General features: G+C 51.4%; 1 protein-coding gene across 15 annotated transcripts in view; it reads right to left on the bottom strand.

The window, feature by feature from the left end:
• Nucleotides 1-25,905, bottom strand: part of msi2b (musashi RNA-binding protein 2b) — a 603,647-nt gene that overhangs the window by 273,225 nt on the left and 304,517 nt on the right. For all 15 annotated transcript variants that reach the window (XM_072469818.1, XM_072469819.1, XM_072469820.1 and 12 more), the window contains one exon: nt 22,267-22,315. In XM_072469818.1, coding sequence (XP_072325919.1) covers nt 22,267-22,315 — 49 coding nt within the window. The remainder of the gene's footprint in view (nt 1-22,266; nt 22,316-25,905) is intronic.

Here is a 25,905-nt window from a genome sequence, read left to right as displayed (position 1 = left end):
GACAGCAACTCCCGGGGGAGTCCCAGGACGATTTCCTGCGTGGTTTGCGGGTACTTGGCAGAAACTGTAATTGCCAGGCGGTGTCGGCAGTACAACACACAGAACTGCTGATCAGAGACACCTATGTCACGGGCAATACGTCCAATTACATCCGCCAGCGATTATTAGAGGGGGTTACACTCGGCCTTACAGAGACTGTATAGCTCGCTAACTCCTTAGAAGTGGCCTCCCACAATCTGGAGTCCTACACCTCCGACCGCGCCGCACCCTCGTGGGCGTCATGGGCCCCACCATTCCCGACCCGGGTGCACCGCAAGCCTGCGCCGCGCGGCAGCCAGCTAACTCTGGAGGTCCCAAATGCTACTTTTGTGGCCAGAACAAGCACCCCAGACAACGCTGCCCACCACGGAGCGCGACCTGCAACGGGTGTGGCAAGAAGGGCCACTTCGTCTCTGTTTGTCAGGCCCGATCGGTCGCTGCCGTTTCCAGGCCCAGCATCGCTACACCCCCCACATGCGATCCAGGGCCGCCGCCGTCTTTGCCGCCGCCCGCCACATGCGGCCCATGGGCGCCGCCATCTTGGATGTCGTCCGTCATGTGCGCCCCATGGGCGCCGCCACCTTCGGCGCCATCTTGGAACGCACCCCAGGACCCCTGCTCGCCTGGCAGTCCGCTGCCCACCGATACCGATCGGTCCTCCCACCAACTTCCACAGCTCGCCTCCATCACCCTCGATCAGTCTCGGCCTCGCAACCTCACGACCGCACGGATCAACGGGCACGAGACGACCTGCCTCCTCGGCTCTGGGAGCATGGAGAATTTCATCCACCCAGCCACGGTGAGGCGCTGTTCCCTCCCGGTTCTCCCCGTCACCCAGAAAATCTCCCTGGCCTCCGGATACCATTCCGTACAGATCCGGGGGTACTGCGTCGCGACCCTCTCGGTACAGGGCGTAGACCACAGCAACTTCAGACTCTACGTCCTCCCCCATCTCTGCGCTGCCCTGTTACTGGGTCTCGATTTTCAGTGCCACCTCCAGAGCCTTACTCTGAAGTTCGGCGGACCCCTGCCCCCCCCCCCGTCTGTGGCCTCATGACCCTTAAGGTCGATCCACCCTCACTTTTCACGAACCTCACCCCGGACTGTAAGCCCGTCGCCATGAGGAGCAGATGGTACAGTGCACAGGACAGGACCTTTATCAGGTCGGAGGTCCAACGGCTTCTGCGGGAGGGGGTCATTGAGGCCAGTAACAGCCCCTGGAGAGCTCAAGTGGTGGTAGTTAAGACTGGGGAGAAACACCGGATGGTCATCGACTACAGTCAGACCATCAACCGGTACATGCAGTTCGGTGCGTACCCCCTCCCACGCATATCTGACATGGTCAATCAGATTGCGCAGTATTGAGTCTTCTCCACAGTTGACTTGAAATCCGCCTACCACCAGCTCCCCATCCGCCCGGCGGACCGACAATACACTGCATTCGAAGCAGATGGCCACCTCGACCATTTCCTGAGGGTTCCCTTCGGCGTCACCAATGGGGTCTCAGTCTTTCAGCGAGAGATGGACAGAATGGTTGACCAGTACTGGTTCCGGGCCACGTTCCCGGATCTGGATAATGTCACCTTCTGCGGCCACGACCAGCAGGACCACGACGTGAATCTCCAGAAATTCCTCCACACCGCTAAACCCCTTAACCGTACCTATAATAAGGAGACATGCGTTTTCCGCACAACCCGCTTAGCCATTCTTGGCTACGTTGTGGAAAATGGAGTCCTAGGGCCCGACCCCGACCGCATGGGCCTCCTCCTGGAACTCCCCCTCCCTCACTGTCCCAAGGCTCTGAAACAATGCCTGGGATTCTTCTCATATTATGCCCAGTGGGTCCCTAATTATGCGGACAAGGCCCGCCCACTCATCAAGTCCACCATTTTCCCCCTGACGGCTGAGGCCCACCGGCCCTTCAACCACATCAAGGCGGACATCGCCAAAGCCACAATGCACGCAGTCGACGAGTCCCTCCCCTTTCAGGTGGAGAGCGACGCATCGGACGTAGCTCTGGCCGCCACCCTCAACCAGGTGGGCAGACCCGTGGCTTTCTTCTCTCGCACCCTCCATGCCTCCAAAATTCGGCACTCCTCTGTCGAAAAGGAGGCCCAAGCCATAGTGGAAGCTGTGCGACATTGGAGGCATTACCTGGCCGGCAGGAAATTCACTCTCCTCACTGACCAACGGTCGGTTGCCTTCATGTTTAGTGACACACAGCGGGGCAAGATTAAGAAAGACAAGATCTTGAGGTGGAGGATCGAACTCTCCACCTATAACTACGAGATCTTGTATCGCCCTGGGAAGCTCAATGAGCCCCCAGGTGCCCTATCCCGCGGTACATGTGCCAGCGCACAAGTAGACCAGCTTCGGGCTCTCCACAACGACCTCTGTCACCCGGGGGTCACCCGGTTCTTCCATTTTATCAAGGCCCGCAATCTGCCCTACTCCATCGAGGAGGTCAGGACCGTGGCCAGGGACTGCCAGGTCTGCGCGGAGTGCAAACCGCACTTCTACCGGCCGGACAGAGCGCACCTGGTAAAGGCCTCCCGGCCCTATGAGCGCCTCAGCATCGACTTCAAAGGGCCCCTCCCCTCCAGTTACCGCAACGTATACTTTCTCAATATCATTGATGAGTACTCCCCTTTCCCTTTTGCCATCCCATACCCTGACATGACTTCTGCCACTGTCATCAAGGCCCTACACAGTATCTTCACCTTGTTCAGTTTCCCCACCTACATCCATAGCGATCGGGGATCCTCCTTCATGAGTGATGAGCTGCGTCAGTTCCTGCTCAGCAAGGGCATCGCCTCAAACAGGGCGACCAGCTACAACCCCCAGGGAAACGGGCAGGTGGAGAGGGAGAACGGGATGGTCTAGAAGGCCGTCCGGCTGGCCCTTCGGTCTAGGAATCTCCCAGTCTCCAGATGGCAGGAGGTCCTCCCCAATGCGCTCCACTCCATCCGGTCGCTCCTGTGCACTGCTACCAGTGAGACCCCTCACGAACGTGTGTTTGCCTTTCCTAGGAAGTCCACCTCCGGGGTCTCGCTCCCAACCTGGCTGACAGTTCCTGGGCCCGTCCTCCTCCGGAAGCATTCGAGGAGCCATAAATCAGACCCTCTCGTCGAAAAAGTCCTCCTCCTCCATGCGAACCCACAGTACGCCTACGTGGCACACCATGACGGGCGGCAGGACACAGTCTCCCTCCGGGACCTGGCACCCGCTGGTTCCCCATCCACCATCACCACCACCCCCGACCTGGTACCGTCCCCTCCCCCTCGGGTTACCACCCCCGCCCCTGCACCGTTCTCCCACCCACCAGTGACTATCACCGCAACCCCCACCCTGGCAGCGCCCGTCCCCCCCCCACCGGATCCACAACTGGGTGAAGGAGAGGACAACACGCTCCCGGAGCCGCAGGTACCCACACCGACGCCCACACCACAACCGGGGCTGAGGCGATCGCGGCGGAGGGTCAAAGCCCCCGACAGACTCAACCTGTAACGTCGCTTCACCCCCGCTGGACTCTTTTTTAAACAGGGGGGTGAATGTGGTAAACACCGCTGATCATACACTGCGTGTGTTACGGTACTGCCATTGTACTCCAGTCATTACAGTAAATCCCGGCCTGCTGGCTCCACCCAACAGGCTCTCTATAAAAGTGTACGCTCTCCTGCACTGCCCCCATTCTGGTTCCAGCTGCAGGAGGCTTAACATCTAGCACAATAAAGCCTCAATGGTTCACCATTCGTCTCGTAGTCATTGATGGTACATCACACATCTGGTCGCAGCCGGCGAGAACTTGTGCGCAGGGTCGGGGGTGGCCTGTGGGGGGTGGGAGGGGTGCTCCGACCCCGGGGGGGCCTCCGATGGGGCCTGGCCCGCAATCGGCGCCCACCGATCGGTGGGCAGGCCTCTCGCCCGCCGGGCCTATTTTCTTACGCGCAGGCCCCTGAACTCCCGCGCAATGTTGCGTCGGAGCCGGCGCGTTGAGGAAGGCCACCGCGCATGTGCGGGTAGGTGCGGCACACAGTTCACACCGGGATGGGAGGCTGGAGCGGCGTGAACCGCTCCAGCACCGTGCTGGACCCCTGTAGGGGCCAGAATCGGTACTCCCAGCGGCCCGTTCACGCTGTCGTGAAACACGACGGCGTTTCCAACGGCGAGGACACTCTGCCGCCGAATGGGAGAATCCCGCCCGGTACCTATTGGATGAACAAACTGGCGTTGATCGATCCCGCGGCTGAGAGAAGAGCGAGCTTTCTCAACGTCCCGGACAACATTCCTCCCTCAAAATACCACCAAAACACCGATGAACTGCTCACCCGTCTTATTGCTACTTTGGGTCGTATTTACCGATGTGGCAGCAGTCACCGAATGTCAGAAAGGTTTCAAATGGAACAGGAGGTGAGACCCGAGGATGTGATGGGGGGGCTACACAAATGCAGGTTCTACACAGATTTTTTTTTTGTCAACTCAATAATCTCAGGTGGCCTACCCTCAATGTTTATGATATCACACCACACCTCGAATCGCTGCACTATCCAGCTCTGCTGTATGTGCTCTCAAATGTAAACTGTGAACACTGTGGATCCCCGTTTTCTTTAGCGTGTCGGGGCTGTTTACAGCAAAGTTTTCTCAGCTGCAGGGCAGTCATCCAAATCACAGTGCACAGTCCCTGGCGAGAGCTCGCGCCAGACATTAAATCTTTTGCTGCATTTTCTCGAACTGCTGAGGGAGGGGGGGGGGGGGGGGGAGGGGGGGGGGAGTAAAGACATGGAAAAGGTCATTTTTCACGACACGCCTCAACAGGTCCGACTGATCAGTGGGGGCTGCCGAGCCCCCCCCTCTCTCTCTCTCTCTCTCTCTCTCTCTCGAGCTGACAGCCCCCCCACCCTGGGAGCCTGGCGCCCCGGGAGCAGCTGGTTATTAGCACGGATTCATTATTTATCAAAGCCATTTCCACGCACACACACACACACCTAGAGGAATTTTGCCTCCAACAGCCGGCCCCCTCCACCTGACACCGCTGCTGCTCGCTCAGCCAGCCAATGGCACCGCCGCCCGCCCCACAGTCCTCTTGCAACCCAAGTCCGTGGGTTATACACCTGAGTGAGTCAGAGGTTCCGCTCCCTCACAGAGGCAGAAAGGAAACAAACAAACCTTTGATTTCCCCGCTAAGTGTGGCGGTAATGAGATCCATCCTGTGATTTTTTTTTTTCCAATCTGCATTTAGATATATATTTTCTTTCAACCAGAACTGTTTGCGTTCTGCGCCGCTTCAATGCATCCCCAACCCCTGAAACAACATGCCGCACAATAAAACAGGCACCGTTTCTGGGTGGAGGTAACCCACAGATTGGCCGGACAGTAACAGGCACCGTTTCTGGATGCAGTTAACCCACAGATTGGCCGGACAGTTTCTTTACCGGGGGTGGGGGCTGCCCTCGTTTTTTTTTTTTTTACCCGGTCTACACGTGACTCCCGATCCGCAGCAATGTGGTTGACTCGGATGGCCGGGAAAACCACTCGGTTCAAGGGTCATCCCATGGAAGAATGGGAAAGAAAACAGGCAAGAGTTTCTTCCTGGAGTCAGACAGTGTGGAAGGTTCACCGTGCTCTTCGGGTGTTCTTTGGAAGAGACTTCCAAATACATTATTGTATTTTCCTCCTCCACTTGCCGGATGGGCAGCTGCAGTTCAATACCCAGCTCGCTGGTTATTCAGCATGGGCCTCGTTTCCAAATCCAGTGAGAGCAGGCTATCCAACCGCAGGGTGCATCGGAGACGGTGCCCACCACACCAGCTGGTTTCTTTGTAATCTCCCACATCCTGAGGGACCCCAGAGTCCAGCCCTCCCCTCCCTCCCCCCGAACCATCTCTGCCGTCGTTCCTCCTGGGGACAGTGCATCCACAAACAAAGGCCCGGGGTCGAATTTGATCATCAGTTCACCTCCATGCCACATCCACATTGCACCTTGACCATCAGGAGATACAGGGACCATCTCCACAAAACGCCGATGGGGTAGATGCAACAATTGGGATAGACTCTGCGGGACAGTGTCCACTGGTGTGGCGGGTATCGACTTTCTATTTATCTTCATCGGATCAACCACGATCTTACTGAATGGTGGAGCAGGCTCGGGGACAAAGTGGTTTATCCTTATGTTCACACCCCCATGAGGGTTCGGGACCAGTTTGTGACAGAGGCAAAGGCAGCATGGTTTCAAAATATCGTCCAATGTGACCTCCTCGGATGCTTCCTGCTTGGAGAGTGCATTGGCCCCTCTATTGCTGGTCTTCACCTCTGGTCGATTTTGCCTGCTCCGAAGTGCGCGGAAGAGGTGTGGTAGGTCATGCCCCAAGGCACAGGCCCAGTCCCTCAGGCTAAACGCCCGGGATGCTGACTTCCTGCACCCAGCCAGGTTTCTGTGACGAGGCGGCGCAACCTCAGGCAGGACATTGCAGCCTGATTCCAGGAGGAGTTTTCAGACTCCCCCACCAAGTCCCTTGCAGACCGGCTGGCAAAACACCAAAGCTGGTTTCTATTTATCATCCTCAATGTTTAAGAGAGTTGACAACAACCTTCCATTGACCTGCGTCTCCGTCGCATCCCCCCCCCCATATGCACTCTACACAGGCACAACACTATTGTCTGTGCAGCAGGCGGATGGACATGCACAGCTACTCACCAACAAGCTGGGCTGGATATTTGTGATTGAACCGTGCATTCCTTTTAAGATCAGCGGCAATATATCTCCACAGTTAATTAAATCGCTGTAATGATTAACCAGCTGCAGCTATTGGAGAGGAGGTTGAGGAGGCATTACTCATTACACAAAGTCTGGGCAGCCATCAATTAAGTTGGACCTTTCTTACAAAAATTGTGCACCCGTTTTCCTCATGTCGTATCACGGCTTTTCTTCCCTTATTCGTTCAGCTATCTTCAGTTGCCCACAACCTGCCAACTGCTGCCACTGCCCCCTCACATCGCCAGCCTATAACTGGAACATAGGAACAGGAGTAGGCCATTCAGCCTCTCTAACCTGTCCCACTATTCAAGGAGATCATGGCCTATCCGTGGCCTGACTCCATAGACCTGCCTTTGGCCCACATCCCTTAATATTTTTGCTGCACAAAACTCTATCTCAGATTTAAATTTAACAACTGTTCCAGCTTCAGCTGCTGTTTGTGGGAGAGGGTACCAAACCGTGACCACCCTTTTGAGTGAAGACATCTCTCCTGAACGGTCTGGCCCTAATTTTTAGACCCCCCCCCCCAATCAAGTTTTAGAATCTCCAAGCAGTGGAAATAATTTCTCTTTATCTACACTGTCTTTCCCTATTAATATCTTAAATACTTTGATCAGATCATCCTTTAACCGTCTAAATTATAGCAAAAATGGGCTTAATTTGTGTGATCTCTCATCATAACGCCCGTGGCCCAGGTATCATTTTAGTAAATCTACGTTGCACTCCCTCCAAGGCCACAATACCCTTCCTAGGGTGTGGTGCCTGGTCTAAACAGGATTTTGTACAACATAACTTCTGAATCCTTATACTCCAGTCCTCCATTAGCCTTTTGGATTATTTTCTGCACTTGTTTTGTGGCATTTTAAGGATCTAAGCAGCCCCCCCCCCCCCCAACACACACACACACACACCTCTCGAAGTTTCTTTGGGCATCCACTGAACCTAACCTCTTTCCATTTAGAAAGTACTCTGCTCTATCCTTTTTGGGTCCAAAATGGATCACCTCACACTTGCTTCCATTGAATTCCATCTGTCACAAATTTGCCCCTTCACCGAGTGGGTGGTAAGCGATGCCAGAGAATGGGCTGTTTGACGAACAACTGAAACGCCAAGAGACAACGACGGGGAATAGCGTAGAAAGGGTCGATCAGGAGCAGTTTGCTTTTAAGGTAAGCAGGGAAGAGTAGGACGTGGCACCCATAGGTTCAAATTGACAGAAGGCAATTTCTGAAACCTCCACCAGCCCGACAACCCTCAAAGATCTCTGCGCTCCTCCAACCTTGGCACTCGCGCAGTCCCAATGTTAATCACGCCGCCACTGGTGACTTTGCCGTCACCTGTCTCGATACGAATCCTCTCGGCCTCTCCCTTCTCCTTTCAGGCGCCCCTCGAAACCAATTTCATCAACCAAGCTTCTGGTCACTGCCTTAATATCTGCTCACACCATTCAATGCAAGTCTTACTTGGTAATGATCTTGCGGAGCACCTTGGGACATTTTACTGCCCGATAGGGTGATATATAAATGCAGTTGCTGTTGACCATTCCTTTTTCATTGAAAGTGAGATTGACACCTGGCAAAGGTGTCCTGGGGAAGGGTAGTGGAGACAAAAAGAGTGGGGTTTGGACAGTAAGAGTGGGGGATGGGGGGGGGGAGCGGTCCGTACATTTTTTTACAATGTTTGAGTAAAAGTCTTCCTTATTTGGAATTCATTGTGTGATCTCATGGAAGAGCGTCAGTTACGAGAAAAGTATCGTAATCCTATAATACCGCAGTGTGGTCACACGGCATGTCTACTGGGTAACTGATGAAAAGGGTCAAGTAGGCTTAGGTTGCAATGAAGTTACTGTGAAAAGCCCCTAGTCACCACGTTCCGGCGCCTGTTCGAGTACACCGAGGGAGAATTCAGAATGTCCAAATTACCAAACAGCACGTCTTTCGGGACTTGTGGGAGGAAACCGGAGCACCCGGAGGACACCCACGCAGACACTGGGAGACCGTGCAGACTCCGCACAGACAGTGACCCAAGCCGGGAATCAAACCTGCGACCCTGGCGCTGTGATGCAACAGTGCTAACCACTGTGCTACCGTGCTGCCCCGTTGTGGGGGTGAAACCCACCCAGCCACAGGGAGATCTGTACAAACTCCACACGGACAATGACCGGGGGCCGGGATCGAACCTGGGTCCTGCTGCGCTGTAGGCAGCAGTGCTATCACTGCGTCATCATCCCGCCCAATGGAAACGCAGATTGCTTGAAATGAAAATCGCTTATTGTCACAAGTAGGCTTCAAATGAAGTTACTGTGAAAAGCCCCGAGTTGCCACATTCCGGCGCCTGTTCGGGGAGGCTGGTACGGGAATTGAACCGTGCTGCTAACCTGCCTTGGTCTGCTTTCAAAGCCAGCGATTTAGCCCTGCGCTAAACCAGCCCCTGAGGCAGGGCCATGAAGAGAACCGCCTTTAGCTCAGGACCAGAGCCAAGGGCAGTTCCAACGCCAGGTTGCCAACAGTCCTGGGTGATCTGGTAAACTGAACTTCAGGGGCTCCATCTGGAGAATTTGGGTGCCAGTCCAGATTTTGGGGGGAACCTAACCTCGCGTGCTAACGGAGATCCAGACAGAGAGAAACGGTGGGTCGACTTGTCAGCGGTCCAAACCATTCCTGGAACCGAGTTGGTGCACATGCTTAGTACTGAATTACGGGTGGATGAATGAGGGTCGAAGAAAGCTTAAAAGTACAACGTGCCAACGATGAAAGCAGCCATGAATGGTTAAGGCCAGCACCTCAAGGGGCAAGCCGATCATTTCTCTGCATGGTGCGATTGATTGGCCCGTTTAACACCAATCCTCCACCTCCCACCCCACTCCCCCTCAAAATAAAGTCATGGATGTGGCAGGCATTTCTGTCCCTGTAATCTCATTCGCTTGAGTGAGCGGCAGTGGGGGCTGTGCGGGACAATGAGAGATAATCAAATATTTCAGCCAGTTATGATTTCAAAATGTTTTGCAATTGCCCTTCAAACAAAAACCTTTGATTTCACCTGGGAGTGCTGCAAAACTTCCTTCCATGATGCTAAATCGGTATCAGAGTGTTCATCTGGGTTGGCAAGGGCAGAGGGACTGGAGGAGGCCATTCAGCCCCTCAAGCCTATTCCGCCATTCCATTAGTTCATGATGTGGAGATGCCGGCGTTGGACTGGGGTGAGCACAGTACAAAGTCTTACAACACCAGGTTAAAGTCCAACAGGTTTGTTTCGATGTCACTAGCTTTCGGAGCGCTGCTCCTTCCTCAGGTGAATCACCTGAGGAAGGAGCAGCGCTCCGAAAGCTAGTGACATCGAAACAAACCTGTTGGACTTTAACCTGGTGTTGTAAGACTTCGTACTGTGCCCATTAGTTCATGGTTGATCTGTATCTTAAATCCGGATTGGTGCCACAACACTCAATACGTTTGTCGAACAAAAGTCTACCAATCTCAATTTCGATATTCTCAACTGACTCCTCAACCTCAACAGCTTGTTTTTTTGTTAAACTGGAGAAAGTTTCAGATTTACACCACCCTATATGTGAAGTGGTGTTTGCTGACATCTACCCTGAACAGCCTGGCTCAGATTTTAAGACGGCATCTCTCTCCATCTCCTCCATCATATCAAAGAACTTGGAAGGTAACAAGCCTTCGTTCAGGGATAGTGGGAGAATGGGTGGCAGTGGTTAGCACTGTAGCCTCACAGGTAGCACGGTAGCACAGTGGTTAGCACTGCTTCCTCACAGGGCCAGATATGCAGGTTCCATTCCGGCCTCGTGTGACTGTCTGTGCGGAGTTTGCACTTTCTCCCCCGTGTCTGCGTGGGTTTCCTCCGGGTGCTCCGGTTTCCTCCCACTGTCCAAAGATGTGCAGGTCAGGTGGATTGGCCATGCTAAACTGCCTCTTTCCTCCCACTGTCCAGGGATGTGCAGGTTAGGTGGGGTTACGGGGACAAGGCAGGGGAGTGGGCTGAGGTAGATTGGTCAGAGGATCGGTGCAGATTCGATTGGGCCTGATGGCAGTCTTCTGTTCTGTAGGGGGTTCTATGATTGTATGAATGTGCAATGGAGTCACAGCTCTGAGAGATGCCAGGTTTGGGGAGGGTGCAGAACAGAACGTACTGATAATGGAGAAGCAAGCAACCATAAAGTGAGGGTAAACTAAGAGCAAGGCACCTCAGCAAGGCTAGAAAGCCAGCGAATGGGAACCCGTTGTGTGAGAGACAATCTTGAAACAATTTTGATGCAAGTTTTCATCAGCCACTCACAGGAGCGAAGTTCTGAACTGGGTTGTTAACAGCACTAATGGACTTGGATATCAGATATCCATTAGAAACACCTCGACACATAAATGGTGGCATAAGTTTGGAGCTCTCTTCTGCAAACTGGAGCCAACATTGGATCAATTGTTCATTTAAATCCAAAATTGTTCTGAGGTTTCTGTTAACCTAAGATAATAAGGGATATGGAGTTATGGAGTACAGTCACAGCTCAGCCACGATCTTATAGAATGGTGGAACGAGCTCAAAGGGTGAAACGGTCTCCCCCTGAACCGATGAGCCTCTTTATTTATGGGTATTTGTGTTGGATGAAATTGCCAGGGCACCCATTGGGGAAATGTTCACAAATTCTACATACATACAGCAACGATCTCGGAGATCATACAAGGCAGCTGAGACAGTCGTGGCACAGCTCACTGGCATAGGACACTGGCATTCTAGCTCATGATGTTCCATGTCCCAGTACAACACCGGTTCAGTGTCCAGTGTCCCAGTACAACTCCAGTTCAGTGTCCAGTGTCCCAGTACAACTCCAGTTCAGTCTTCAGTGTCCCAGTACAACTCCAGCTCAATGTCCAGTGCCCTAGTAGAACTCCGGTTCAGTGTCCAGTGTCCCAGTACAACTCCAGTTCAGTGCTTGCGGGTCCCAGTACAACTCCAGTTCAGTGTCCCAGTACAACTCCAGTTCAGTGTTTGAAGTTCCCAGTACAACTCCAGTTCAGTGTCCAGTGTCCCAGCACAACTCCAGTTCAGTGTTTGAGGGTCCCAGTACAACTCCAGTTCAGTGTCCCAGTACAACTCCGGTTCAGTGTTTGAGGGTCCCAGTACAACTCCAGTTCAGTGTCCAGTGTCCCAGTACAACCCCAGTGCAGTATCCAGTGTCCCAGTACAACTCCAGTTCAGTGCTCAATGTCGCAGTACAACCCCAGATCAGTGTCCAATGTCCCAGTGCAACCAGAGTTCAGTGTCCAGTGTACCAGTAAAACTCTAGTTCAGTGTCCGAGAGTCCCAGTACAACTCCAGTTCAATGTCCAGTGTCCCAGTACAATTCCGTCTTAGTGCCCGGTGTCCCAGTACAATTCCGGCTCAGTGCCCAGAGTCCCAGTACAACTCCAGTTCAGTGTCCGAGAGTCCCAGTACAACTCCAGTTCAATGTCCAGTGTCCCAGTACAATTCCGTCTCAGTGCCCAGTGTCCCAGTACAATTCCGGCTCAGTGCCCAGTGTCCCAGTACAACTTCAGCTCAGTGTCCAGGACTCCACTGGCTGTACATTGCAGACAGGACTCCATTGGCTGTACATTGCAGACAGTACACCACTGGCTGTACATTGCAGACAGTACACCACTGGCTGTACATTGCAGACAGGACCCCATTGGCTGCACATTGCAGACAGGACTCCATTGGCTGTACATTGCAGACAGTACACCACTGGCTGTACATTGCAGACAGTACACCATTGGCTGTACATTGTTGACAGTACACCACTGGCTGTACATTGCAGACAGTACACCATTGGCTGTACATTGCAGACAGTACACCACTGGCTGTACGTTGCAGACAGTACACCACTGGCTGTACATTGCAGACAGGACTCCATTGGCTGTACATTGCAGACAGTACACCACTGGCTGTACATTGCAGACAGTACACCACTGGCTGTACATTGCAGACAGGACCCCATTGGCTGCACATTGCAGACAGGACTCCATTGGCTGTACATTGCAGACAGTACACCACTGGCTGTACATTGCAGACAGGACCCCATTGGCTGCACATTGCAGACAGTACACCACTGGCTGTACATTGCAGACAGGACTCCATTGGCTGTACATTGCAGACAGGACTCCATTGGCTGTACATTGCAGACAGTACACCACTGGCTGTACATTGCAGACAGTACACCACTGGCTGTACATTGCAGACAGGACCCCATTGGCTGCACATTGCAGACAGGACTCCATTGGCTGTACATTGCAGACAGTACACCACTGGCTGTACATTGCAGACAGTACACCACTGGCTGTACATTGCAGATAGGACTCCATTGGCTGTACATTGCAGACAGTACACCACTGGCTGTACATTGCAAACAGGACTCCATTGGCTGTACATTGCAGACAGTACACCATTGGCTGTACATTGCAGACAGTACACCACTGGCTGTACATTGCAGACAGGACTCCATTGGCTGTACATTGCAGACAGTACACCACTGGCTGTACATTGCAGACAGTACACCACTGGCTGTACATTGCAGACAGTACACCACTGGCTGTACATTGCAGACAATACATCACTGGCTGTACGTTGCAGACAGTACACCACTGGCTGTACATTGCAGACAGTACATCACTGGCTGTACATTGTTGACAGGACCCCATTGGCTGTACATTGCAGACAGTACATCACTGGCTGTACATTGCAGACAGTACACCACTGGCTCTACATTGCAGACAGTACATCACTGGCTGTACATTGCAGACAGTACACCACTGGCTCTACATTGCAGACAGTACATCACTGGCTGTACATTGCAGACAGTACACCACTGGCTGTACATTGCAGACAGTACACCACTGGCTGTACATTGCAGACAGTACACCACTGGCTGTACATTGCAGACAGTACACCACTGGCTGTACATTGCAGACAGGACTCCATTGGCTGTACATTGCAGACAGGACCCCATTGGCTGTACATTGCAGACAGTACACCATTGGCTGTACATTGCAGACAGGACCCCATTGGCTGTACATTGCAGACAGGACCCCATTGGCTGTACATTGCAGACAGTACACCATTGGCTGTACATTGCAGACAGGACCCCATTGGCTGTACATTGCAGACAGTACACCACTGGCTGTACATTGCAGACAGTACACCATTGGCTGTACATTGCAGACAGGACCCCATTGGCTGTACATTGCAGACAGGACCCCATTGGCTGTACATTGCAGACAGTACACCATTGGCTGTACATTGCAGACAGGACCCCATTGGCTGTACATTGCAGACAGTACACCATTGGCTGTACATTGCAGACAGGACCCCATTGGCTGTACATTGCAGACAGTACACCACTGGCTGTACATTGTAGACAAGACTCCATTGGCTGTACATTGCAGACAGTACACCACTGGCTGTACATTGCAAACAGTACACCACTGGCTGTACATTGCAGACAGTACACCACTGGCTGTACATTGCAGACAGTACATCACTGGCTGTACATTGCCCACAGGACTCCATTGGCTGTACATTTCAGACAGTGCTCTATACGGTGCTTTGAAACCTCCTGGAAGTTGTGAAAGCCACTCAAGAAATTCAAGGGCGGTGCTTTAATCCGCCTGGTGTCAGATTCTGCTCGCCTACACTGCTTTAGCTGCTCTGGAAGGCATTCTGCCATTTTAGCCACAAAATAGGGGCTTTGCCCTTTTGCTGTACGAGCCACTGTGGTGCAGAGATGAAGAGTGTGAAAGAGGCAAAGGGCGACCGAGTTTGGTCAGATAGGTGGGACATCAATGGGCTCCTGGTGCCCGCGGCACAGGACCTCAACACCCCCTCCCCTCGCCCCCTAAGGATCCAGTACCTTTGAGTGGGTAAGAACGCTGTTGGTCACGAGTATAAAAATTCCTCACATATTGAAAGATGGTCCTATTTGGAGGGCTCACCTACGCAGCAAATAACAGTTTTCCTTTAAGCTGACAAAGAGGGAGTAATTCTATATTTAGTACCGAGAAATATGTTCTGAAGCTGTGAATAATAGCAGATGAACATTCCTGCAAACACATAAATTTGACAGAAACAGCTTTGGGTCTTCTGGGCCCACTATTCTATTTAATTTGTAACTTTATATTCAATAGCAATAAAGTACATTTTCATTTCAAAAAAAGCCACGATTATAATCTTGCCAGTGTGTTGAAAGCGAGTGTTTTTGCCAGATATATTAAAGTGATTTCTGCCAATTCTTTCCTCCCGAGCTGCCGGCCTGCCTAAAAATAAACTTTTATTATTTAAATGCAAAACGTTTGCTCATCTACATTTAGATCATCTGTAGTGTCAGTCCTGGTTTGTAAATGTCCTGTTTTCTGTCACCAGCCTCACACGGATCAATCTGTCGCCACATGTTCAACATTAGAGCCAACTGCAAACGTGAGCAACATAGAATTACGCACAACATACGTCAGGCCACTCGGTACACAGCTGGTGGCATGTTGGGGTTTATGCTCCATAAACACGATATTCGTCCCACTCCACCTTGGGCAGCACGGAAGCACAAGTGGATAGCACTGTGGCTTCACAGCGCCAGGGTCCCAGGTTCAATTCCCCGCTGGGTCACTGTCTGTGCGGAGTCTGCACATTCTCCCCGTGTGTGCGTGTGTTTCCTCCGGTTTCCTCCCACAGTCCAAAGACAGGCAGGTTAGGTGGATTGGCCATGATAAAATTGCCCTTAGTGAGCAAAAAGGTTAGATGGGGTTATTGGGTTATGGGGATAGGGTGGAAGTGAGGGCTTAAGTGGGTCGGTGCAGACTCGATGGGCCAAATGGCCTCCTTCTGCACTGAATGTTCTATTTCTATCTCCTTTATGCGTTTCGAACTTCCCCTTCAATGCATCTATGCTGTTCACCTCAAACATTCCCTGTGGCAGGTAACAAGTTCCATTCTTACCCATTCTTTTGAAGTTTCTCTTGAATTCCCAACTGGATTCATTAGTGACTATCTTGTATTCATAGCCCCTAGTTTGGACTGTCCCACAAGTGGACACATTTGTCTCCCCAATCAAACCCCCTTTGTGGTTTTAAACACCTCAAATTACCATCAGTCTACTCTTGCCCAGAGAAAAGTCACCCCGGCCCAGTCTGCCTCCCTTGATACAGGTAAATCCGCATTATAGCATCACCTTTGTAAAGCACCTTCTGGACCGTGTCCCAACCGCTCTATCCTCTTTGTAACATGCAGACCTCAGAACTGTGCACAGTGCTCCAAGTGTCCTTTACCTGAGAGTCAGATTATACAGCTTCCCGACTCCACAGACCACTAGAAACAGCAATATCGAGGGTGGCACCTGGCGCAGTGGTTAGCACTGATGCCCATGGTGCAGAGGTTCCAGGTTCAATCCCAGCTCTGGGTCACTGTCCGTGTGGAGTTTGCACATTCTCCCCGTGTCTGCGTGGGTCTCACCCCCACAACCCAAAGATGTGCAGGGTAGGTGGATTGGACACGCTAAATTCCCCCTTCATTGGAAAAAATAATAATTGGGCACTCTAGATTTATTTTTAAAAAAGAAACAGCAATATCAGGCAGAGGGAACTTTGTACCGCGACAAGGGGTTGAGAGGGTGATGTGGGAGTGTGCGAGACTAGGTGTGCTGGAGATACACACCTAATTCACTCAATCCCATCACCCAACAGGACCACCCAAATTGGCCAGAATTGACTTTCACCAACAACCTCCTTTAAAATGCTCTTAAAATCAGTTGACCCGGGCAGCACGGTGGCACAGTGGTTAGCACTGCTGCCTCACGGCGCCGAGGTCCCAGGTTCGATCCCGGCTCTGGGTCACTGTCCGTGTAGAGTTTGCACATTCTCCCCGTGTTTGCGTGGGTTTCGCCCTCACATCCCAAAAGGAGAACAGCACGGTAGCACAGTGGATAGCATTGTGGCTTCACAGTGCCAGGGTCCCAGGTTCGATTCCCCGCTGGGCCACTGTCTGTGCGGAGTCTGCACGTTCTCCCCCTGCCTGCGTGGGTTTCCTAGGGGCTGGTTTAGCACACTGGGCTAAATCACTGGCTTTGAAAGCAGGCCAACAGCACGGGTTTGATTCCCGTACCAGCCTCCCCGAGCAGGTGCCGGAATGTGGCGACTAGCGGCTTTTCACAGTAACTTCATTTGAAGCCTACTTGTGACAATAAGCGTTTTTCATTTCATTTTTTTCATGTGCAGGCTAGGTGGATTGGCCATGGTAAATTGCCCCTTAATTGGAAAAAATTAATTGGGTACACTAAATTTATAAATAAATAAATAAAAATCAGTTGACCCTTTTGAGATACATTCTGGTGTTGGAAATCTTTGCGGGAATGAGAATTGGCCGTTGTTTTGAATATCACTCCCATTCACATCTGGTTAGTCCCTCTACACTTGTGGCTCTCAATGATCGGCTAAGTCCAACTCTGGATTTTGCCCTGCATTGTAATCGGCATCAATTCATGCTGGATGCACTAACCTCCGAGCCATTCTGCCGATAAGTGCTCCCAAATGCACAAAGCTTTTGTATGGAAATGCAAAGTTGCAAGATGACTATATTTAATAATATAGCATGCTGATTATAGCCTGCTCCTTCTGTGCTTAAAGTTAGATTTCCCTTCGTAAAATGGATGGCAAAATCATTTCAGCCTGTTCCAATTCTGCGCTATCAAACATATTCTAAAAATAAATGATATTGTTTAAATGCAAAACAATCTCTAATCTGCATTTCAATCATCTGAAATGTCAGCACTGGTTTGGAACATGCTGTTTCTGTTAGTGACTGTACGGACATTCATTTTAGAAGCAAATGCAGCCAATTAATTTTTTTTTTAAAAATCCAACGCATAATGTCACACTTACCTCCTGTCACAATTCGGACGTCACATTTTATAGTTAGCTTATCTCCAGGCTCATGACAAGCAACGGCATTGGAGCTCCGGAAACGGAGTTGCCGACCTACCCGAAACATTAGCACCGTTCCTCTCACTGCAAACGCTGCCTGGCCTGCTGAGTATTACTAGCAGTTTCTAGTTTCAATCCTGCCAAATGTTGCGTATGGGGTGGCGGGGGCAATAGACAAAGGAGTCCTTGTGTATTAAAATAACCCCCCCCGGCAGAGAAGGTAATAGCACACTTTCAGGTGCTAAATTCTAATGTGAGTGGAGATTTTTATTTTTAAACAGCGTCATCCTTCTTGACAGAGCATTTGCCCTCTCACCTCAGTCAGAAAGTTGTGGCTTCAAACCCCATGTCACCCTTGGGTGCAACTGCTGGAGACTCACTGATTAAACCTGTTATTGATCCAGGCTGAGTGCCCTGAGTAGGGTTAACGCAACTTCGTCGTGTGGCAGGCTTAACCTGATACAATTCAAGGTGGTCCACAGGGCGCAGATGAGCAGGTTCTTTGAAGGGGTGGAGGATAGGTATGGGCCGTGTGCGGGAGGGCCCTCGAATCATGTCCACATCTTTTGGGCATGTCCAAGGCTTAGGGGATTCTGGCAGGGATTTGCCGACGTCATGTCCACGGTATTGAAGGCCCGGGTGATTCCGAATCCAGAGGTGCCGATTTCTGGTGTGTCGGAAGACCCGGGAGTCCAGGTGGCGAGACAGGCTGACGTGTCGGCCTTTGCCTCCCTGGTAGCCCGGAGACGGATCTTATTGCCGTGGAGGGACTCGGAACCCCCGAAGTCGGGGGTATGGGTCAGTGACATGGTCGGCTTGAGGAGACCAAGTTTGCCCTGAGGGGATCGATGTTAGGGTTCGCCCGGAGGTGGCAGCCGTTGATCGACTCATTGGGGAAAATTAAGCTGTCAGATCAGATACATAAAGGGGGGGGGGGGGGTAAAGATAAAGAGGGATGCATGGGTGGGGGGGGGGGGTTGGTTGAGGTGGGAAACAATTAGTGAGAAAGGGGGACTGGGGAACTGTGTATGTGAGCCACGTTGGCTGGGTTTAGTTGATAGTTGGGTGGGTGTTATTTTGTTCTGTTGAATGTTCCTCTTGAAAACTGTTGTTAAAATTTATAGATGCCTTAGTCAAATATTTTCAACAAAAAAAAATTCATCCGGGCTGAAACTCCTGAGTAAGCAAGTGTGCTGATGATTAACTTGCATTAGCATTCAAGATATTCCCCATCTTTGAGCCATCGTTCCGTTATCCTATGACACTAACGGCAAAGGAAGGCAGGGGAGTTCGTCCCGCTGTCTCCGCCAATATTTGCCCATCAGTCAGCAACGCTAAAACCAGATTACCTGGTCGTTATCGCATCGCATGGGAGCTTGCTGTGCGCAAACTGGCTGCAGAGTTTTCTGCATTAGTTGGCGGTAAAGCACTTGGATTTAGCCAGAGTTGTGAAAGGCGCCACAACATGAACGTCAGATTTCCTGCGTTACTCCAGGACCGATTTTTAACTTGTGACATTTTGTCTCCTGCGCTTGCCAGGCCTTTTGTATTTGAAGGGCAGCACGGTAGCACAGTGGTTAACACAGTTGCTTCACAGCTCCAGGGTCCTAGGTTCGAATCCCGCCTTGGGTCACTGTCTGTGTGGAGTCTGCACGTTTTCCCCGTGTCTGCGTGGGTTTCCTCCGGGTGCTCCAGTTTCCTCCCACAGTCCAAAGATGTGCAGATTAGGTGGATTGGCCATGATAAATTGCCCTTTAGTGTCCAAAAAGGTTATGTTGGGTTACGGGGATAAAGGGGATAGGGTGGAGACATGGGGCTTGAATAGGGTGCTCTTTCCAAGGCCCGGTGCAGACTCGATGGGCTGAATGGCCTGCTTCTGCACTGTAAATTCTCTGATTCTCTGATGCTATGTAGCCAAGTGAGTGGTCTGCAACGCTACAATACGACCTCTGTTTCTCATTTCTGAGCATCAGGAACATGGGCTCTGGCTATTTTTTTTGTTGTAAACCTGGGCGACAGTTTATTCCGTTTCAACCTAATTAATGTAGATTTAAGTGAAATGCATAATGCCATGCCCACATAAACCTCCAGCTGGCACCATTACCGAGCTTTGCAGGTATTTTGAAGTGGCAAGACTGGCCCTTGCTATTCCCAGTTGCACCACTTCAGCTGGCTCTTGTGACTAAACGGGTATTAGCGCCAAATTACAGTCACTCGATTCCTATATTTTGAGTAGCTCATCCCCGGTGAGGAGGAAACAATGATTTTGTTTCATTAAACAGCAACCAAAAAATAAAGAGGCGGAATGTATTCCAAACTCCACTCGCAAAGTATGAACAGCATTGACTCCTGGTGTCAATGTGAAGCGTCAAGTATTCAGCATAGTTTTCTGCACTAAGAGCTCTTGTCAGAGACTGGCGATGGTCCTCTGGCTGTGGGTGGGGGCACCTGAGTGTAGTCGAGCCATTTGAGAGTGGGAAGGAGAGTGGGGGAGGGGGATCTTTCAGTGCCATCACCTGACACGTTGTTGTAACTGGGATTATTCAACCTGTCGGGTCTAACGCACGTCAGGGAAGAAGAATATCCACTCAACGTGATGCAACATAATAATTTTTTTATTTTATAAATTTAAGAGTACCCAATTCATTTTTTCCAATTACAGGGCAGTTTAGCTTGGCCAATCCACCTACCCTGCACATCTTTGGGCTGTGGGGGCGAAACCCACGTAGACACGGGGAGAATGTGCAAACTCCACACGGACAGTGACCCAGAGCCGGGATCGAACCTGGGACCTCGGCGCTGTGAGGCAGCATGTCGTAGCGCCTTTCACAACCTCTGGGTAAATCCAAGTGCTTTACCGCCAACTAATGCAGGAAACTCTGCAGCACTGTGCCACCGTGCTGCCCTTATGCTAACATAATTCTTGCGAGACACTTTGAATTTAATACCTCTTATTTGTTCCCACAGTCAGTAACAGACCTGACACCATTGGGTGTTTTACCCTGGAGGTTATAGAAGGCCCAGCCACAGGGCATGGTACGTTCACATAGTCAAGGGTTTAACTCCCAGCTGCGATGTCAGGTGGTCACAGCTGGCCATCTGCTAACGCAGGCACCCTCCATCAAAGTGTTTTCCCCCAGATCCTCCACCAGCCAGCTGTGCCGTGGTCGTGGCACCCTGGCCAAGGCGGCATATCAGGATACCTTGACCACCGATTACCCTGCCATGCCTCTTGGCACACAAGGCTTCTGGACACAGGAGAGCTAACAAGGGCCGCCTTCCTCCGAAACATCCTTATTTTCAAATCAAGATTGACAAACTAGAGATGCGCAACTTGCTTTGGGAATAGAAACCTCCACTTGCCCCCCCAAAAAAGAGGTGCAATCACATCTGTCCACACATGTGCGAGAGCTGGCTGGTGGAGACATCTTGTGCAGCCAGAGCCTTCACTGGACTCCAGATTAGTGGTTTCCATTGGAAGACCATAGTTCCAAAAAGCAGTACTGGGACAGAGTGGGAGGACAGGCATAAAGATTATAGTCAAAATCCCAATCCAATACTCCCTGTGAATTGTACTGTACAGCGTTCTCCAAGCATGACGTGCAGCACGGTAGCATTGTGGATAGCACAATTGCTTCACAGCTCCAGGGTCCCAGGTTCGATTCCGGCTTGGGTCACTGTCTGTGCGGAGTCTGCACATCCTCCCCGTGTGTGCGTGGGTTTCCTCCGGGTGCTCCGGTTTCCTCCCACAGTCCAAAGATGTGCAGGTTAGGTGGATTGGCCATGATAAATTAGCCTTAGTGTCCAAAATTGGCCTTAGTGTTGGGTTGCTGGGTTGTGGGGATAGGGTGGGTGAGTGGCCTTGGGTAGGGTGCTCTTTCCAAGAGCCGGTGCAGACTCGATGGGCCGAATGGCCTCCTTCTGCACTGTAGATTCTATGATTCTATGATCTATGAACGAAATAAAACAGCGCAACCAAACTCCTTTGTCAACAAGTCCCAGGATGACGCACAAAGCGGATATCAGAGGCCCATGGGCCCAGAAACAGGTACCAGTTTCAAAAACGCAATGTTCTGCAGCAGTCTGAAAATGAACCGTGCCATTCTTGTAGGAACAGAGGAACTTAAGATTTTAATGTGCCAGAACATTTTGAATAATATTTTCCACTACCATCAGATGGAATTTTCACTCAACAGTCTTGATTGCCTCTTACACAAGATGGACTCAGGACCTGAACCTGCATCGTCCTGCGATGACCTCTTTGGCTTTGAATCTACTGAGGCTAACTCTGGCAGTGGTCACCCATCCATCACTTCAGTCCCGTTGCTCTACCCATCCAAATGTCCTAAGACCCCTGTTGAATTTCAGGCCTACTGTGTGGAATACTGACGTCAAGCAACGGGGACCATTATACCCATGATCCTAAACATTCACATCGAGTACGACTGGGATATACAATGCCCTTTCTGCAATGCGAGAGTGGCTCAGCTGAGATTGGGCTTAGTGCTGGAAGCTCTCACTCACCTCTATGCCTGTTGGTTGTCTTATCGAACATTAGCATGGCATCTTCGACCTGCAAGACAAAAAAGCAGTTCAGGTTAGATACACCTACATTAATATTAATAATCAGAGAGCTCGGTGATGCAGAACTCAAAGCAATAAAGTGTCCAGCTGATGGGCAGCCATGTAAACCAGTTTGAATCACAGAATCGTGCAACCATCTTGTATTTGTGGCTCCAGGATTGTCTGCTGTTTCTTACCCATTCTGTTCCACAAACTGGCATGGGATGGAATAAACCTGCCATCCCACACCACCGATGGCTCCCAGCAAACAAAACAAATTTGTTCTTAATGCTTTCAAATTCGTTAGCCAAACTAGTGGCACAAATCCTTCAGGAAGGATATGTGATGAGGACAATTGACATTGGAACCTTTGAATAAGGGGGATGGGGTTGATCGCAGTCCTCACCAGGCATCCTTTGCTTGGTATTTCTATTCAGATTATCTTTCTTATCCATTTATCTCCTGCTGCCTTGGCAGATGTCCAACTTCATGCCAGCAGAGGTAGGTTTTATCCATGCCTCGTAGCGAGTGAAACAGCTCTGTACATCATTCAATGCAAGTTAAACTCTCCCGTGGACGTATGGGCAAGTTATACCTCCATTATCTCCTGCTTGTCCTGCCACGTCAGTGGGTATAGCTCAGTGCATTGGTGCATGTGTGATGTTCTCGATAAGCTCTGGGCTCAGCTACACTTACCCATCCGGGGCACAGCTATCTCCTGAGTGACTCCTAGAGGGAATGCTCATCTGGCTGTGTTACACACAGCTCAAACCTCCTTTTCTAACTTGCACAGACTAGCCAGACAATGCCCCTGGCAAAACGCTGGATTAAAAAGGAATAAATCAAGCATGATGGAGGAGGAAGAGAAGGAAAAAATGCTTTGTAAGAGCAACTGATATGAAGTGTCTTTAATTATTGAACATTGGACAGTACAGCACAGTACAGGCCCTTCAGCCCACGATGTTGTGCTGACCACATATCTTAATCTAAGATCAACCTAACCTACACCCCTTCAATTTACTGCTGTCCATGTGCCTGTCCAAGAGTCGCTTAAATGTCCCTAATGACTCTGACTCCACCACCTCTGCTGGCAGTGCATTCCACACACCCACCACTCTCTGTGTAAAGAACCTACCTGTGACATCTCCCCTGTACTTTCCTCCAATCACCTTAAAATTATGTCCCCTCGTGACAGCCATTTCCGCCCTGGGAAAAAGTCTCTGGCTATCCACTCTATCCTTGCCTCTCATCACCTTGTACACCTTGTGCGCGATTCTCTGAAATGGAGACAGAGTGTTCGTGCCGTCGAGGTTCACGACGGCGCGAAATGGCCCCTATCCCAACCGATTCAGGGCCCGAAAATGTGCTAGGAGCAGCACCGCGTCATTTGCGCACGCCAGGCCTTAGCGCCGCGTAAAGGCGGTGCCGCATACATGACGCGGCCGGCGCTGCATAACTGACGTCACCCGCGCATGCACGGGTTGGCCGGCGCCAACCCGCCCATGCATGGTTTCCGTCCTCCCCGAGTCCGCCCCGCAAGAAGATGCCCGATGGATCTTGCGGGGCTGCGGAAAAAAGGAGGTCCTCCTTCAGAGAGGCCGGCCCGATGATCGGTGGGCACCGATCGCGGGCCAGACCCCATTTGAGGCCCCCCCCCCCCCCCCCCGGTGCCGGATCCCCCCTGGGGGCCCCCAGCGTTCCCGCGCTGTTCCCGCCGGCAGCAACCAGGTGTGGACGCCGCCGGGGGGAACCCGCCGTTTTGGGCAGGCCGCTCGGCCCATCCGGCACTGAGAATGGCGGGGGTACCGGTGAATCGCCATTTTGGCTGTCTCGGGCGATTCACTGGACCGCACCGCGCAAAACAGGATTGTGCCGATCTGGCCGCTTCCGTGAATCGCGGGAGGGCGGAGAATCGCGCCCCTGATCTCTTCTTGGGCAGAGCAACACCTATTGTGTGATTATGTAGAATTACATCACTTATACAGCATAGAAACATTTGCCCAACCAGCCCATGCCAGTATTTATGTTACACTCAAAGCCTTCTTCTTCATATAACTCCAGCAAAGTCTTATTTCCCTTCTCAATGATCCACTTAAAAAGCTTCCCCCTTAAATTCATCCACCCTATACACCGTAATTACCCCCAGTGGTAGCAAGTTCCACATTCTCACCACTCTCTGGGCAAAAAGGTTTTTTCTGAATTCCCTATCAGGTTGCTGAATCACTGTCTCATCTTGATGGCTCTTGCCGTGGAGCGCTCGTGCACGTGTCTCGTCAAGTGGGGTAATCCATGCTGCCAGGAATGGAATGGAGTCCAAGCCGATTGTTACAACTGGGGGAAATGCTGCTCCTGGTGAAAAGACTCCTAGCACCGTCGGGGGCACTCCGAGTGCTAGTTGGGAGTTATCATGCTCTTTCAACTCAACCTACAGTTGGATAGCTATTGCCCCGTGGCCTCCCCATTCGAACCAATGAAAATTGAATGGAATTTTCCTCGATGGCACAGTTGCTGGGCACAACGTCAAGTGTGCAAATGGACCAACATCAAGTGTGCAATGGGGGCTGCCGAGTTTCATCCCCGATATGGCTCGAGTTGGTAAATCTCAACTCGGGGGTCGGCTGGGGGCCATTGGGGAGGGTAGAGGAGGAGAGGGGCAGTGTTAGTACAGAAGCTACATTTGATTTCTGGGACAGAGGATGCGGAAGGCCAATCATTCTGATTGATCATTGTCCCCTTGTGGATTTAAAATTGACAAATGGCATGCCCGCGCTCACAGTCTAGACCCACTTTGGTCGAGCGGGGTAGTGGGTGCCCATCAGGCTGGGCCACACCTCAAGTCAGCACACTTGGCCACGGGAGGTTGGGGGAAGGACACACAAGTCACATGGCAAATTCCACCCACCGTTTGGTAACAGATCCCTTACTTAAACTAACACAGGATACTTTTTAATACAAAAAAAATCCAATTCTTTCTGTGAGCCTCACTGTGAAATAACAACTCAATTTCTATTCACTTCAATGGTTTGCAAGCTGGATCCTATTTTATCTCAAAATGCTGTATCTCACTGCTGACTGACCGTGGCAATAATGGATTGCCAAGTGCTTAATCCCAGGCGGACACCTGCAGCCCAACCGTGTCTGTCTCTGTCTGCATCACAATCGCATCCAAATGTCTTCCTGCATCTTCCGAAGCCTATCTGAGGTAGCAGCGCTGTCAACAGACCAGGGCGGATTAAGAGGGCTATTCTCCAGCCGGCTCCACTCTTACTGAGCCATCCTGACATTGTCAACCAGGGGAATACCTTGGGTGGGGGTGCTCTTTCCTAAGAGCCGGTGCAGACTCGATGGGCTGAATGGCCTCCTGCTGCACTGTAAATTCTATGAGGGGAATAGACACCCTTGCCCTTCCCTGCCCTACTGTCAATTTGGCAAGACTCGGCATTATGAGAAACGCAAGTCTGGCTTCCAAATCCCCACTCTGGAAAAAGCTCGAAATCTCACCCGTGAGTTCCGATGTTGAGTTACCGCACAGCCCCCCCCCCCCCCCCGCCCGGGCACAGGCACGCTAGTCCACAGCTGACAGACTCTGTCTCTCTTCTG

The sequence above is a fragment of the Scyliorhinus torazame genome, chromosome 12 (genome assembly GCF_047496885.1).
Source record: "Scyliorhinus torazame isolate Kashiwa2021f chromosome 12, sScyTor2.1, whole genome shotgun sequence".
NCBI classification, from domain to species: domain Eukaryota; kingdom Metazoa; phylum Chordata; class Chondrichthyes; order Carcharhiniformes; family Scyliorhinidae; genus Scyliorhinus; species Scyliorhinus torazame.
Note: the sequence above shows the minus strand (reverse complement) of the source record. Positions and strands in the feature narration are given on the sequence as shown.